This window comes from Periplaneta americana, chromosome 3 (assembly GCF_040183065.1).
Source record: "Periplaneta americana isolate PAMFEO1 chromosome 3, P.americana_PAMFEO1_priV1, whole genome shotgun sequence".
NCBI lineage: Eukaryota > Metazoa > Arthropoda > Insecta > Blattodea > Blattidae > Periplaneta > Periplaneta americana.
Window position 1 is genome coordinate 21,135,317 of NC_091119.1, and position 16,711 is coordinate 21,152,027.

Consider the following 16,711-nt stretch of genomic DNA (forward strand, 5'->3'; position numbering starts at 1 on the left):
TGCACGAAGATGTGCCTCTGAACATAAGACAAAAGATGTGGTTCATGCATGATGGGGCTCCAGCACATTTTAGTCGCCTTGTTCGAGATACACTGACTGATGTCTACCATGACATATGATAGGCAGAGGAGGACCAGTTCAACGGCCAGCACGTTCTCCCGACCTCATCCTTTGGATTTTTATCTTTGGGGGCACCTTAAACAATTGGTTTATGGAGCAGACATCCCGGATCATGAAACTCTTCATCGACGTGTCATGGAAGCTTGCGAAACCATTCGACATCATCCCGGAGTATTTGAAAGGGTGCGACAGTCCATGATTCGACGAATGCATGCATGTTTAGAAGCAAGAGAAGGACGTTTCGAGCATTGGTTATGAGTTTTGTGTGTTGCATTTTATGAGTGTACCAATGTGTTGAACAGTTCCTAACGGGGAAACAAAGGATTATGGGACATATGTTCATATGAACTTTTTTCCTTCTTTTGGTATAAGGAACCCATGCCTGAAGTTTGTACACGTATTTTTGATACACCCTGTATATTAAAGTAATGTTAGTATATCCTAATACAAAATTAAATTCAGTACTGTATGCCGACGACATATCTAATTCAGAAGATAACCTACAACGAGGAATATTTCTCTTAAAAAATGTTCTGAAAGTTTTCGAGGTGCAAATCTCTTTGATAAAATCTAAGACAGTAGCTTTTCTAGGACAAAATCCCGTAGGAAGGAGAATTGTAGTATCAGGTTTCTCATGTACGATGCAACTCAAAGTCTCCGGGATTGCTCGGAAAGCATTAGCTTGGCAGGAAGGCAGCACTCACCGATTGCGCAACTGGTGTCCTTCCCTGTTTCTCGTAACAAGATTAGTCTTGCAGGCACCTTAGCTGTAAACAGTGCGTATTACTTAGCCTCGTTCTGTTTCGTTTGCTGTGTGATTGAGTACACGTTTGTTCATTCTTATTGTGTGTAATTTCGTTCACTATGTTATACACTGGGGAGCAACAAGCGTTTATTGTGTTAAACTATGCAAGAACAGAGTCCTATGTGGAATGTCAGCTTGCTTTTATACAGAAATTTCCTAGCGTACATGTTACCAATAAATCAACGATATGCAGATTACTAGAAAAATTTAAGAGACTTGATCCATGTTAAACATAAAGAAAACTAGAAAACCAAGCGTTCTAACTGAGGAAAAATTACACGCCTTAGAAAGAGATCCGAGAAAATTGTTGCCTCGTTTAGCATTTCAGTGATTGTGATTTCAACAATTTCGGCAGCTGAAATTCGTCATTTTTTTAATAACGTCTTCAAAAGGTGCGAGGCTTCTCTAGCAGCAGAGGGACATCATTTTGAACACCTTCTGTAAATAAAGGTATGCTTAATCTAGTCACATTATTTCTTAGTTTACACACAACTCAGGAGAGACAAGCCGAGCCGTAATGCGTCAACTGTGCTAGGCGTATGCAGTAGATGTGCTGAGGGAGATTTGTGTAGACGATTGCGTCATACATGATAAACGAAGTAGTAGAACAAATAACTGCGTCGTGTTTAATTATTTAGGATGCAAGTTATAATATCATAACGGTGACGAAGATTTTCAGTGCCTCCCCAGGGAATGTAGGAAACTCAGCTGTAATGTTCTCTATCATGCCACTTATATGTATCCGAATTAAAAATATAGCTTGTGCGTTAGTAACCACACTTCTGTCGTTTATAATTCTTTTGGTCATTCTAAAGTAGAAGAGAAACGAGATAGGTAATAATTGTTAATGTTTCATATATACATCTTGCACTTTGTTAGCTACTGCAGTTACTTATATATAGATAGATTTATTGATATTAGTTCACAAAAGTACAAAACTTAATAATTTAACAAAAAGATCTATATACAAAAGTAGTTATACATAATAAATATAGAATTTCCTGAACTAATTAATTTATCGCAAATCTCAATGATTTATTGGTTCAAACTTGCACTTACGTCAGGTTTTAGTGCATGTTTAAACCAATCGTAATAACCATTAAGACTTTAAACCTTATTTATCTGCTCCTTTTCGCAATTTAATTGTAATTTTTAGATCTTATTTTACATAATAACTTATTATTTCAAATAGGTGAGCAGATGTCGACATACTGGAAGTCATGAGCCTGAAATAGCTGAATCGGTACATTCCATATGTAGGTTAATCTTTATTTCTTGCAATATTTTCTTGCCAGCAGAAACGTTTGCGTAACTTCTAGACTGCAGTTACTTAATTTATCATTATTGTTGCCATCAGGAGACATATGGTGAAAACATCAAGTTAAAGGAAGAATTGACGGAGGAAGTGGCAATAGAAGACCATGGACTGATTTTACCAGAGTAAGTGCAATTGCTTAATCTTACTGTTGATTACTATACGCGGTATCCTAATTGTTATGCCACTACTTGCTATTTTACCTTATTAATTTTATTTTTGCCTCAATTTTATTATAAACTGAAAGTAATTAGCATGATTAATATGTATTCCTTATCAATTATGAACAGAATGGACTACTATTAAGAGAACAAATAAAGAAATATTTTTGAGCCACAGACAATCAACAGTTAACTGGCATAAGTACTGGTACATGAGAATATTCTATAAATATTGTTATTAAATTCATCTGCATGTGAGTAACATCATCCTTATAATAAATTTCTAGATACCAGTAAGATTACACATGTATTGTGCATGCGTTTTTTTCGCGTCCATGTTAAAGCACAACTGAATAACATCATATCCTATACTGTATAGGTTTTTTTCTTGTACATTTGTACTTTATTTTCCTACAACTGAAGGAATGTTAATAACTTCAAACACCTATGAACTGTTAGTATAATTCAAGGAAATAGTTCACTGAAATATGTAGTATAATAGTAGTAAAAGTGAGAATATCCATATATACAAAGGAAGAATAAATTTCCATTTTAACTGTACTTGAGTACAATGAACATTTTAGGTTAAGTGCACTTGAAGCAGCAGAACCATTCACTAACATTAGGCATAAATAGAACATCCAACGAATCTAAGTAAATCATTATCAGCTAAGCATTACTAAATACACTTCATTGGTTGGTTAATGGTAGTCAATATCCTGGCATAGTAGTTATACATGGAATATCAATGTTTTCAGTGTGTAGATAACTTCACTCTGTGATAGCATCTATAAATGACATACAATTTCAGTACAACTCCTTATTGTGTCTTTTCTTTTAGACTTTTGTTAAATGTACCGAACAGAACGTCTTTCCTTCTAGCTCTTTTGAAATAAATAATTGAGTCACTTTTAACACCATTTTTACGAATTTTCCTTGTTTCTGAAACAATAACAAACAAATTAACGCGCGCATATGGGAAGATTGATACATGCACTATCTCTCGACTGCAATTGGTACTGTTACGCACGAAAAATTAGGAGTCATCTTAAAATGAAAGATCACATTTAAATATTGACAAATACGTGAAAAAGTACCTGTTTAAATTCTCATTATTCCTGATAAAATAATTCAAACAAATATTATAGGAATGATGATAAACTGTTCCTTGCATCCAAAAATCCGAATTTATTATTAAGGAGGTGAAGATAACCTAATTCAAGGTATGACGTCATGTGGCAAACAGCAGTTCCTCTGTCAAACTTTTATGGCATCACTAATAACTTTTTACTAATAGGATACAACTGTTGTACATTATTTTGTGGAGAAAAAATTTACAATTCCGTATTATACAAGAACTTTTACTAATAACTAATAATGTATTAGATCATACTTTTGTGAAATAGGGCCCAATGCATTATAAATTGTACCAAGTAGATTATGTATATAATTAAGTGGACCATCTTGTGTATAGGAATGGACTCATACACATTGTTGAGTTTAGTCAGGAGTTTAATGATATGACATAAACATCTCCATGGCAACTGCTGTAATTTTCATTGGAACAAAGATTATAGGAGCTACCACAGTGGTCTACTGACTAGAGTGCTGGACTTTTAATCCTGTGGACCAGTGTTCGGTCACCGGTATATCCCCAATTTATAACTTGTTTTGGGCAAGCCTATGATCCAGGCAACACAGGGTTTGTTTACAATTCATTCGAAGTAGATATCGAAACCATTGTCAGCTTGGAAGATAAGAGTATTTACGGGTTGGCTGTATAACCCTCTTGTGCCGAGAATGTTCCAACTAGTCACAAACTCACATCCATGGAACATTTTTACCCCAATAACCCTTTCTAGTTCCTATACTAAGCCTGATTATTTAGTATATATGTTTTGTTCAAATGGACAACATTTTGCACGAAATATTTTCTCAAACTATTTTTTGTGTTCAGAAGAAAGACGTTTGTGTACAATTCTGCTACAGTATTGTTTCATTTCTTTTAATAGTCACAGAAAAAAACACCTTCTTCTTTACTTCTGCTCTTCTTAGCTTTCCATTCATTACGACAGCTGAAATGTCACTTAGAATTAAAAGTGCTAATGTTAATTTTTCTATTTTCATTTAGTCGCAGTGATGATGTACAAGATGATAACAGCAAGTCATGTTTTGTGTTACAAAATAACGTTATCAATTTTCTACATGATGGGATGAGAAAGGAGACTGAAGAGGAAAGAAAACGTGAAAACCAAAATACTAAAGCCATAATTGACAGAAAAAAAATAATCAAGTGCGATGTGTGTGGCAAAGTGTTCAGTAAAAAACAACTGCTTGTGATACATTATAGGTCCCATACAGGGGAAAAACCGTACAAGTGCGATATTTGTGAGAAAAGTTTTGGTTTGCGAGGAAATCTTGTAATACACCAAACCATCCACACAGCAGGAAAACCATTCGTTTGTGACATTTGCGGTAAAGCATTTCGTCTTCGTAATAATCTTGCGAGACACATTACTACTCACACTGGGGAGAAACCATTCAAATGTTCCATTTGCGAGAATTCATTTAGTCAACGTGGTCATCTCCTCAGTCACATGCGTACGCACACAAAAGAAAAGCCATACAAATGTGATGTCTGCGGAAAAGAGTTTAGTCAACGAGGAATCCTCGTAATCCACGCTCGCATTCATACGGGTGAAAAGCCACATAAATGTGACGTATGTGGACATACATTCGCAAAGAAATGGGCTCTCGAGAGACATACGCGAACTCATACTGGGGAAAAACCATATCGATGTAATGTTTGTGGTAAGACCTTTGGTCAAAGAGGTATTCTTGTAGGACATTCACTAATTCATACTGGAGAGAAACCATTTAAATGTGATATCTGTGGAAGAGGATTTAATCAACGAACGTCTCGCAATTACCACTTAAAAACTCATACAAAGAAGAAATAAACTCCACAATTTTTTAATATTTTATATGCCATGTAAAGGTTCATTCACAATGAAAATTAGACATAACGTAATCGTTAACTTAAGAAAGTAAACGTTACGGTAAAATGAAGAAGTCATATCATCATTCACGATGGGAACATAAACATAACAGCAAACTTATCTTTGTAAGAGGCTTCGTAAAACAATTTATAAATTCGTTAATCTTCGATGCTACTTACCTATTAGAGTTCTACGAAATGCTTATTTGGCCATTATTCAGTCTATCATTCAATATGGTATAATTGTTTGGGGTGGAAGTACAAAAATTAATCTTAGTCCGTTAAATTTACTACAAAAACGAATAATTAAAATTTGTTTGAAGAAACGTTTCGATTATCCAACGAAATTAATTTATTCTGAATTTAATGTATTTAATATTGAACAAATTTATAAGTATACGCTGTTAAAATTTTATCATAAAAATCGTAATAAGTTTGTATTACAGACACACAATTATGACACAAGACGAAATATTAATTCAACATTAGTAGAACCTAAATGTCTCACATCTGCTGGTCTAAAGCATAGCATAAATTTTGGCCCTCGGTTGTACAATGCTTTAACTAAATTACACCCAGAACTTCTAACATGTAATCCACTAACATATAACAAGAAAATTAGAAACGTGTTAATATCTTCAATTTGATTAAATAAATTTATAGCCTATGTGTATGAATTAATCAACCTATATTATATTTGTATTCTATAATTTTGAAATATATATTAGTCCTACTTTTCACATGCGATATTATTCTTCTCTAGTGTTAATATTATATTATATGATTATATTTTAGTTCCTATTTTATTTTACTTATTTATTTATATTATTATATTTTATTTTAATATTATATCTGAACTGCGACCGAGCACGAGCGCTGCTCATTCGATCTCAAATTTTGTTAATACTACTGTGTCTTCTTTTTATATTGCTTGTATTATTTTATTTGTATTTCTCTTTGTTTGTTTTGTAATTATATTTCTTTATTCTGTATATTTGAATTTAAATAAATAATAATAAATTTCTTGAAACATACTTGGTAACCATGGAAACATAAAAACGACGTCATTTCCTCATATTGTGTTGTATACTTCAGCGCTCCACGATTGTGTTCCGTTTGCAAATCACGTAAGCATAAGCGTGAAAGTTTGGAGTTTGCAAACTTTCATATCAACATCTTACGGTAATGTTTATGTCAGTGTTTATGTGAATCATTGCGAATGATACCATTTGGTAGCCTGGGCGCAAACTTCTGTGTTTATGTTACGGTTATGTTTAATTTTCAATGTGAATGGGCCTTAAGAGTTATATTAGATTGCGTTGATATGTCTTCTGAAAGGAAAAGTGTGGGCTTACTCTCCAAAGAAAAATAATATTCTCAATTTATATGTGTTTGTATATGTATGTAAGTCCATTAGGTTGCAAGCAACCCCCAATGTTCCCTTAAGGCATCGCTGGGCAAAGGATGATTCGCGAATCCGTGTGATTTCTGACCTTTAAACGGTGTAGAGATATTATAATGTCCACAGAGCATACCTCCCTCCCTTGGTACCATTCTCAGTTTACATGTGTACAAGCAAGCGGCACCAGTGGTGGAGCAATGGCTGTCTCTAAACCTTTTGCTCACCAGTGTAGTAGAACGGGAAATTAACGTTCAGACGTTCACTTTAATATTAATCCGTCATTGCAAACGAGAAACAGAACTTCACCTCCTCCTCCTCCAGTTTTGCGGTTAATGAACTGAATGTTATTCGGGTAGCATTCACTATGTATTCGGTGCAAATTGTTTTCTACCCACCCTTGCCTTAAGGGGATTTTGCCAGAAGATTTTTGTGGGGTGTGCCCGTCCCTTCCTGACACTTAAATCTAATTTAAACATAAGAACACATAAACACCCAGGCCATATATATCAAGGAACTATCCCTAGATTTGGGAATCGAATCCAGAACCACTTGGTTAGAAGCCAGCGTTGCTAACCACTAGATAAAGAGACTCGGTTATTCTCAATTTTCCTTCTCACAAATAATGGAAGTGAAGAGATACTTTAGTCCTTTGCTTCTTTTGTTTCATTGTATTTTATAGACAATGACGACATGCGAGAAATTCAGACTGAAGCTAGAATTAGTTTCAGAATCTGATTTGTTTCATTCTAACATGAAGCTGTTTTCAAGTTGTAGAATTTGAATGTGATATAATGAACACTGGTGATGATGGAGAGGCGAGGGATGGAGCACCAGTACTTCAAACTTGTTTAAATGACTGAAACATCTAAATAATGATACAAATACAATGAGCACCACTACAATTCACTTTTATTCATTTTGGAACAATAAAGTACAGTTTTACTAATTTAAATTGTCTTATTTCATACTCCATTTATCTGAGTGTATACCTCCGCAATGTTTCAAAACAGCATAGTTAGAGGTTCCAGCATCACATGTTATACAATTGACTAGGCCATCCAGTCTGTTCCATCTCCACTAACACTCTCCGTCTTCCCTCATTTCATCTATCATCTGTAACAGTAAAAAATAAACTGGGATGAAGTGTTGTGTCCTAAGAACAACTTAGGGCTCCAAGCCCTGGGGCTTATCAGATGCTTGTTTGGGGATATAACCTGGCTTAAGCAGGATGACTTACTGTGTATAAATTACAAATCTTAAGGCATTCTTTGATTCGTAAATTCTTCAATATACAGTGAGGTTAGATGTGGACGCTCGGGTTTTTCAGCAGTTTCCCGCCACTGGGAATAAAGTGTCCGCATTCTCAGCGGGCAAGCAGTTTCGCTTTAGCTGTGTTGTGTTGTGAGGAGAAGTCGGCGGTGAAAGTTGTAATCTTAAAAGTTTGTTAAGTTTCAAGTGCTCCATGTAGGCTACTGTTGTAAAAACTTATTCAATACGTGAATGTACTTATACAATAAATACATATAGAAACGAAAATCTTGTGTGGCAACAAGATGCAAATTTCAGGAAAAGTTTCCAGAGAGATCTGTTCCAACTGCCAGTACAATAAGACTTTATAAGAAGTTCATGCGGAAAGGTTCAATAAACGATGAAAAACCAAAAAGAGAATTCTGTTCTGTCAGAAGAGAAATTAAGACGAGATTGGTGAAAGATTGGAACACATCCCTCAACAATCCCCGAGACATTTAGCGCAGGAAACTGGAATAAGTTCTATTATGGAATAATCTCTAATGTTGACAATTAATATTTGAGGAGAAAAATTCGCTCCAGCGCCGGGGATCGAACCCGGGTCCTTGGTTCTACGTACCAAGCGCTCTGATCACTGAGCTACGCCGAATTCAATCCACAGCACCGGATCGAATCTTCTCTCTCTTCCAGTGTTTCCATTTGTGGGCTGACTCCAGGTTAGGCATATATGTTGACGTATATGTCTAGTGTCAACTGCCATTATACTAGGAGCGCACTCAGTTGAGTGACTTGTTTGGCCGGGATTCCGCAGTTATGATGCACTGCTAGCTATGAGAATATTATGGATTTATTAATTTGTCCTACAGAATAATCTATGTAATGTTGATAATTAATATTTGAGGAGAATAATTTACTCCAGCGCTGGGGATCGAACCCAGGTCCTTGGTTCTATGTACCAAGCGCTCTGACCACTGAGCTACACTGAATTCAATCCACAGCACCAGATCGAATCTTCCTCCTCCATTCGGCGTAGCTCAGTGGTCAGAGTGCTTGGTAAGGACCCAGGTTCGATCCCCGGTGCCGGAGCAAATTTTTCTCCTCAAATATTAATTGGAATAAGTTCTGCTCGTGTAGCGACAAAATTACTTAAATTAAGGCCCTACAGAATGCAAGAAACTCACAATTCATAAACGAACTTAACAGAACATAAGAGATGCAATAAATTCTATCAGTGCTGAAGAACTTGCGAGAGTGACTGCAAATTTCATAAAAAGATGTCAAATGTAATTGCAGTAAATGAAGGACATTTTGAGCAACGAATGTGAGCTTGATACGTACTGTAATTTTTAAGCATTGTAAGAGTAGGATTGTAGGCCTAAAAGTGCTGGAGATGTGCGCGTGCTCCTCACAGTAACCAATACATTGTTAGCCAGGTTGGCTCCAGACGAAAACCTGAGCGTCCCCAACTAACCTCACTGCATATCCAAGATCATGTAAACTACTCGTACTTCATATTATTTCATCAGCAATCCTTTTTTTTTTTTTTTTTTTTTTTTTTTTTTTTTTTTTTTTTTTTTTTTTAGTGGAATTTTGTTTGATGGAATTATAACCTTCAAATGAAGCTTTAATTTTCATAAAGGATGCTAGAATTATTATAACAGTGAAAATAGCATGTTATGCATAAAATAAGAAATAACAAAATAGTACATTATGCAACGAGCCTATAATGGTAGTAATTAAGACGCGAGTACGTTTATGAAACGAGCGTGAGTTTCATAATTTTCATACGAGCATCTTAATTACCATTATAGGCAAGTTTCATACGACTTTTTATACTCGACTATATTTCTAACTTGAAATTATTCATAAGTAATCATGTTTTTTCTTATCTGACTGGGGAGCGGAACTGACCTCGTAAATTGTGAGATGTGCGCAGACGCGAAAGTATTGATTTTTTTCCGAGACACAAATGTCATTGACCTTGATATAATCTAGAGAGTAAAATAAACATTGATCTTGATATTGATTTAGACGTTGAAAAACGTGATTACAAATTGAATTTATTTGAATATTATTTACAATTAACGCTAATTATTATAGTAACAGAACATAACCTTCTGCGACAGTATTGGATTTCCAGCCTCCGTGACGTTTCGCTTGTTGTCTTTCGATTGCATATCCGAGAATAATCGATACTTGTGCTTTGATATTGCTGCAATGGTGTTTTCTGATTGGTGGAACACCTGAACTTTAATGAGGTGTATAATTACTACATTTCGGCAAGGTCTAGCATAAACAAAGTTACAACATACAAATCTAAATTACATTACACAATAGACCTGGAACAATATTGAAACTTGGGTTGTGTCAATTACAAAACTGAAAATATTTACAAACTGTGTAGGTTATTTGAGGTCTGAATATTTACAATTTGTAAATCTGGCTGCGTGAAACTCGCTCTTATTGACTGGATTTCTGTGGCTGAAGGTCTGTCTTGTGGATGTTTATTTTTCTTTTTAGCAGTGAACCTTATTTACTTACCTGTGTTTTGATTGTTGGTTATGTTTCCACTTTCATTGAAATGAACTCCTCCCGCATTTAGTTCCTCTATTATTTCGTCTAAATGGAATATAATCTTTCTTCTGGATTCATCAGAGATTTCTGTCCTTTCAGTTAATTCTATAATTAGTTCACATTTTGATTTGATTTCACTGTGGAAATCAGAAGGTAATTCTGTTTCTTCACATACTACATATGAAGCAATATCTTCAAACTCTGTGTTTTCCTCCTGGAAATATACCAGAGTTCCATCTTGCAAAGAAGCACAAGCATGTATGTGTTTGCATATATTGTACTGAATAATATTATTCAAACAACTGCATCTGTAGGAATGAATGCATATATTACATGGTTCACATTTCAGATGGCAACTTTCCGGGCTGCAATTTGTCTCCTGGGGAAATTTTTCTACTAAATAACTCAAGTTTCTGGTACTGGAACTAGAAACAAGCCATTTCCCTTCTTTCAGTTCTGAAATCATTGCTTCTTTTATTTCTTGACTTTTTTTGTGGCTCTCTCTGATCTTTATCTTCTTCGAAGATAATTTGTTCTTTGAAAACTTTACAACTGCCTCAAACATTTTGTCTCTAACAAGTCCTAGGAGACCATTTAAAGATTTATCTAATCTCTTGCACTTTTTCCCTTCTAGGTATAAGTAATTAATTCTCTTATGTAGAGACTCAAGATACATATCGGTGTTGATTCCAATGTATTGTCTATGACAATATGCCCACTTCTCAATTCTATTGCAGTATGTTTTCCTAAAATAGTCACCAAATTTTGCTGTTTCAACATCTTCAAGTAAATCTCTCAAAATATTTGAAACACTTAAGTTGAAAGAATTCTGGTCTACTTCCTTTTGTAAAACTTTCAGCGTTTTCCAAACTAAAGATCTTTTCTCTTTATTTACGATCTTGTTCATGTTTTGTTGCCAGCTTCTTAGGACATGCCAAGAACATAATAACTGATTTTCAGCTGGCCCCATAACCTCACACCACGCATTATAGAATGCAGGAGCGTCGTCAGACATGAAAACTTGTGTATGTACAACACCTATCTTTTCCTTAAGTACTGTAAAATATAACTTAAATAAGGATACATCTGCTCTATTGGAAAAGCAAAAAGCAGCTGGAAATCCAGATTCATAATTTTCAACTACGAAAACAGTGTACAGCTGGAAGCCAGAACCTGTCAATCCATGAGTTCCATCTATACATATCTTCTCACCCCCAAATCTCAATAACTGGTCACTTTGAAATTCTGTCATTACAATTAAAATGAAGTCATCTTCCTCAAACAAAGGATGACTTTGTCCTTGTTCCTTATAAAACAAAACTGGATTCTCCTCACCAAGTCCACGCATTGTTTCCACCCACAACTTAACACCAATTGCATCATTTCCATGCTTCGTCGCATCATGTATATTAAAGTCTCGTTTGATGTTCCACAAGTCCTTTCTTTTCAGTAAATGGATTCGTTTGATGTCTTCTGGTGCAACAGAATCTTTCACATCATCTAATACTTGTTGTAGTGGAACTCCTTCTGCCAGGCGTCCTGTGATGGAAGAAAATAATGTATACTGTAACATTTAATTAGAGGCACCACATGTCGGTTACATATCTACAGAAAGTTTAAGAAGGTTCAAACATCCAAAACATTAGTCCATGCCTGTGGAGTAACAGTTAGCACGTCTAGCTGTGAAACCAGGTGGCCCGGGTTCGATTCCCGGTCGGGACAAGTTACCTGGTTGAGGTTTTTTCCGGGGTTTTCCCTCAACCTAATATGAGAAAATGCTGGGTAACTTACGGTGTTGGACCCCGGACTCATTTCACCGGCATTATCACCTTCATCTCATTCAGACGCTAAATAACCAAAGCTGTTGATAAAGTGTCTTAAAATAACCTACTAAAATAAAAAATCCAAAACATTAAAAAATAAAAAGAATTAAAAGGAAATACTTATTAAATCGCTGACAGTCTGTATCTTATTGAAAAGTTATGTTATTATGATGTACTGAAATACGTACCTGGGTTAGATAAAAAGTAATGGCAACAGTTCGATATTTCTGACATGGCTTTATTCACAGGGGTACAAAATTTACGTACCTTCTATACTGGGTGTTCATTTCAAAGTGTGTCATGACGTCACTTGTTGGGTCACCGATTTGAAGCGAGTTTCAGCTTACATGTTAGAGAAGTTGCCTATTATTTAAGGCGTTCTTCAATCTGAACTTGAGAACGTGTATGGTATAACCTGAACGTCGTAGCAACAGATGGTGGTCTGTATGGTCTGTGTGTTACCATAACCTCTTTCGAACTGTGTTTTGCGCCGGCAAGTCGTACGCAGGGTATTTGTTATCATTGGTTGTGTACGGTAACATTCCACAACACAAATCAAATGCTCCGTGTCCATGTTGACCGTCGAAGTTAATGTCAACAAATACGTAAGTAATCATCTTAACCCTCTCCCTATATCCCGACAGTACGTATTTCCAAACAGTTCACATTCCTGCCACTACTGGCGTTACCGTACGTATCGGTATGTACTCTTCAGAATGAACGCCGTACTTGCTAGGCAACTTCTCTGCCTCTTAGGTTATACACCTCTGCGGAAGTGTAGGAAGATTGAATTCTCTAGGCTCATCAACTAGCCATATGACGGCATACAGCGAGCCATGACACATTTTGAACTGAACACCCAGTTTAGTCGCCCCCCTTATTTATTACCTTTTGCCAAATGTTTGGAAGGCGTCGTACACCATCAGTGCGTCCATCTTTGTTCATGTTCCGTATTGACTGCCCTAAAGCACGGATAAGTTCATCTCTGGTATTGTACCGGGTCCTTCGCAGTGGTTCTTTCACTTTGGTGAAAAGATCGTAATCGCACGGATTATATCGGGTGAGTACAGTGGATGTTCCAGTAGTCTGCCTTGGAGATACAGCATGGTGCAGTATTACCCCATCAATGTCATACTCCACAATGAACATCTCCTTCACAGCACTTTGTGTAGGGCGCACTTTCTTTGGACGAGGAGAACCGGGATACTTCCATTCATTTGATTGGCGTTTCAAGTTTGGTTCATACGAGCGACTCCAGGTTTCGTCCACAGCGACGATTCGTCCAAGAAAGTCGTCACCTTCCCTTTGGTACCGGTGCAACAAGGCCTTCCTGGAACGCTTTAACCCATCGTGCAACTATGCGATATGGCAACGCTGCATCGCCACATGCTTCACGCAGTCCCTGAAAACATTCTTGTGCACTATGACCTCGTGCCATTTCAATTTTGATCCAGGAACGTTGCTCTAGTTTTGTAAGGATGGTCTTAGGGCGCTCGCACTATCCCTATGAAAGTGAACGTTCTACACACTGCAGTAGATTGACAGAGTACTGTCGCCGCTGGCTGCACTAACTCATCTAACAGTCCTTGTTCATGTCCACACAGCTGGCAGCTCTCGAACGCACCATCGTCACGTGACAGCAGTGTTGCCATTACTTTTTATCCAACCTATGTATGATATTTCATCATCTTTCATTATTGAAAAGTGATTTTTGAAGCAATTGATTTTTAATAGGGTTAATGTAAATGGACTTTCTACAACATCCTTTCCTCTTTTTTAAATTGGTCAAACCCCCCCCCCCCACCCGAACCATAATCCTGAATGCTCCACTAGTCCATATAAACAAATTAGTACATTCTTTCAGTCTTTTATCATAATTGGCCTAATATTGAAATAACACAAATTATCACAATGTCATGATAGGGTTTACATAGACTAACAATTGTGCAAGTAATAATAATGATATTACTAATTTAGTTCATCTGGGCGGAAGAGAAGGCCTACTTGCCTAATGTCTGCAAGATTAAATAAATAAATTATTAATAAGTACAACATTAAGTGAACTTACCTGCAAGCGTAGCTCTTTCATTTACATCTAGTGGCATCCTTTCAATTTCTGCATCATGTCCCACGTGAATGGGAAAAAATTTCACATAATAAGTACCATCTCTTATGAATACTTCCATTGTTGATGGACAAGCTGCATCAATTTTATTTGTTCCCATTTTTTTTAAACTCCGTATATTATGGCCTCTTCCTTTATAATTATGAGATCTATGACAAAAGAAATATAGTTTTTCACTGCAGGACAGACGTTTCCGAGATGAATCCATTACATAGGAGACAAAGTTTGCCTGTTGATAACTAGTTCTCCACTCCTGAAACTCTAAATTATACATAAATTAATATTCATAATATAATGAAAAATTATAACGTAACATGCCTTTCGGAACAGATGCATTATAGGACCCACCCTAAATATAAAGATATGCAAAGCCACAAAAAAAAAAAGGTCGATGGAAGTTGCCTTTCGATCAATTAAATGATCGATATATGTTTTCATTATGTTGCCAATCAATCAATATTGTTGTAAATTAGTTCGATCATAATCATGGCGGCAATTTCGAATGCTATAATTAAATATAAAAAAGAAGTGGATCGAATTCTCCCTCTTGAAGTCTCGAAATGGAAATTATGGAATTATAAATAAGTTTTAAACTGTAGACATGTAGGCTATGTTCAAAAATGCAGTATAAATGGAGTAGAATTAGTATTTTATAATATAGGCTATTATAAAGATGACTAATATGAACTTACTTTTATTGTTGTACTAATACCAATGTTGTATTGTTTGAAAGTTTAATGTTACTGTGTCTTAAGTTTAGCTTTGGTTTCTTTCTTTAACTTTATTTTGAATCAAATTTAATATATTGTATAACAAAAGTGACTAATATGAGCTTAATATCATTATTGTTGGTTTTATTAAATTATACATGTTTATAGTACTATGTATTTAGTATTGTTAAGATGGCATACTTTATATAATAATCGAAAATATACAATATGTAATCGATACTATGTAATACTCGGGGTGGGTCCTATAATGCATCTGTTCCATGCTTTCTTTAAAATTATAAATTTAACATACCTTCATTGGACTGAAATATTAATTCTTCGCAGTGAATCTCTCTACTGTGCTCCTCTTTTAAATGCCGTCTTAGCATGCTATACGAGTAATGTTCACTTTTACATTCTGGGCATTTGATTCTGCAAGTACGAGATTTACCTGGAACAAAATTATGAGCATTTTTTCTGTGTTTCATTAAAGAGTAATTATTAGAAAATAAATTTCCACAGTCTGAGCATAACATATTTCTTTTCTTCGGAGCTGCATCTTGAGTGTCCTTGTGGTGATGTATATTTCTCATGTGAACATTTAAATATCTCCTTTCTTTGAATACAAAACCACATTCTTTACACTGAAGACTGTAATTGCCATCTGATTCCGTTTCCATTATAGGGCTACCGTTCTCTTGACTTATTGTCTTCGGAGCTGGATCTTGAGTATCCTTGTGGTGATGTGCATTTCTCATGTGAGCATATAATTTTTTCTTTCGTTTGAATACAAAACCACATTCTTCACACAGAAGGCTGCAATTGTCATCTGATTCTGTTTCCTTTATAGGGCTGTCCTTCTCTTGATTTTTTTTCTTCGAAGCTATACCTTGAGTGTCCTTGTGATGTATATTTCTCATGTGTGCATATAAATTTTTCCTTTGTTTGAATACAAAACCACATTCCTTACAATGAAGGCTGCAACTGTTCTCTGATTCTGTGTCCATTATAGGGTTGCCCTCCTGTTTACTTCTTTTCTTCGGAACTGGTTCTTGAGTGTCCTTGTGATGATGTATATTTCTCATGTGAGCATATAAATTTTTCCTTTCTTTGAACACATAACCACATTCGTTACACTGAAGGCTACAATTGTCATCTGGTTCTGTTTCCATTATAGGACTCCCCTCCTCTTGATTTGATCTCGAAAATGTTCCATCAGCACCAGTGCGACCAACTCCAGTGTGCAGAAATACACTAAACGCTTAAAAATGACTACTAAATATTCCATAAAACCTACTAGATTTTTAAATGTACATTACATTTAAAAAATAGCAATAATAGGCTATAAATAATTATTAAACATCCAAAAAACTACAAAAGAAAATATTATTATACATAATCATTATCATCTTCTTCTTTTCTTCAATTTC

General features: G+C 35.6%; 3 protein-coding genes across 14 annotated transcripts in view; 1 reads left to right on the top strand and 2 right to left on the bottom strand.

The window, feature by feature from the left end:
- LOC138695826 (zinc finger protein 184-like) overlaps positions 1–7,747 on the top strand; it is a 39,842-nt gene extending 32,095 nt beyond the window's left edge. For 10 of the 11 annotated variants that reach the window (XM_069820087.1, XM_069820083.1, XM_069820084.1 and 7 more), the window contains 2 exons: positions 2,283–2,365; positions 4,533–7,747. In XM_069820087.1, the coding sequence (XP_069676188.1) occupies positions 2,283–2,365; positions 4,533–5,361 (912 nt within the window). In that variant the 3' untranslated portion in view covers positions 5,362–7,747. Of the gene's footprint in view, positions 1–2,117; positions 2,182–2,282; positions 2,366–4,532 lie in introns of all 11 variants that reach the window. The other variant, XR_011331197.1, reaches the window with a different exon arrangement.
- The window catches only part of LOC138695829 (cytochrome P450 9e2-like), a 449,657-nt gene that overhangs the window by 154,389 nt on the left and 278,557 nt on the right, over positions 1–16,711 (bottom strand). The gene's annotated exons all lie outside the window — the stretch shown is intronic.
- On the bottom strand, positions 7,779–16,480 carry LOC138695825 (uncharacterized). 2 transcript variants are annotated; one of them, XM_069820079.1, is made up of 4 exons: positions 15,595–16,480; positions 14,515–14,832; positions 10,591–12,162; positions 7,779–7,914 (listed from the first exon to the last, which is right to left on the bottom strand). In XM_069820079.1, the coding sequence occupies exons 1-4, from the start codon at positions 16,451–16,453 to the stop codon at positions 7,904–7,906; spliced, it is 2,760 nt and encodes a 919-aa protein (XP_069676180.1). In that variant the 5' UTR covers positions 16,454–16,480; the 3' UTR covers positions 7,779–7,903. The 2 variants fall into 2 exon arrangements, with proteins under 2 accessions (XP_069676180.1, XP_069676181.1); XM_069820080.1 differs by having other exon boundaries at positions 14,515–14,720; positions 15,595–16,479.

Bases quoted from the DNA above. Each gene is read 5' to 3' on its own strand.
- LOC138695825 (XM_069820079.1), bottom strand. From the start codon at position 16,453: ATGGAAACAGAACCAGATGACAATTGTAGCCTTCAGTGTAACGAATGT. The intron at 14,833-15,594 runs GTATGTTAAATT...TGTATAATTTAG, and splicing joins AATATTTCAGTCCAATGAAG to AGTTTCAGGAGTGGAGAACT. The intron at 12,163-14,514 runs GTAAGTTCACTT...CTTCCATCACAG, and splicing joins TGAAAGAGCTACGCTTGCAG to GACGCCTGGCAGAAGGAGTT.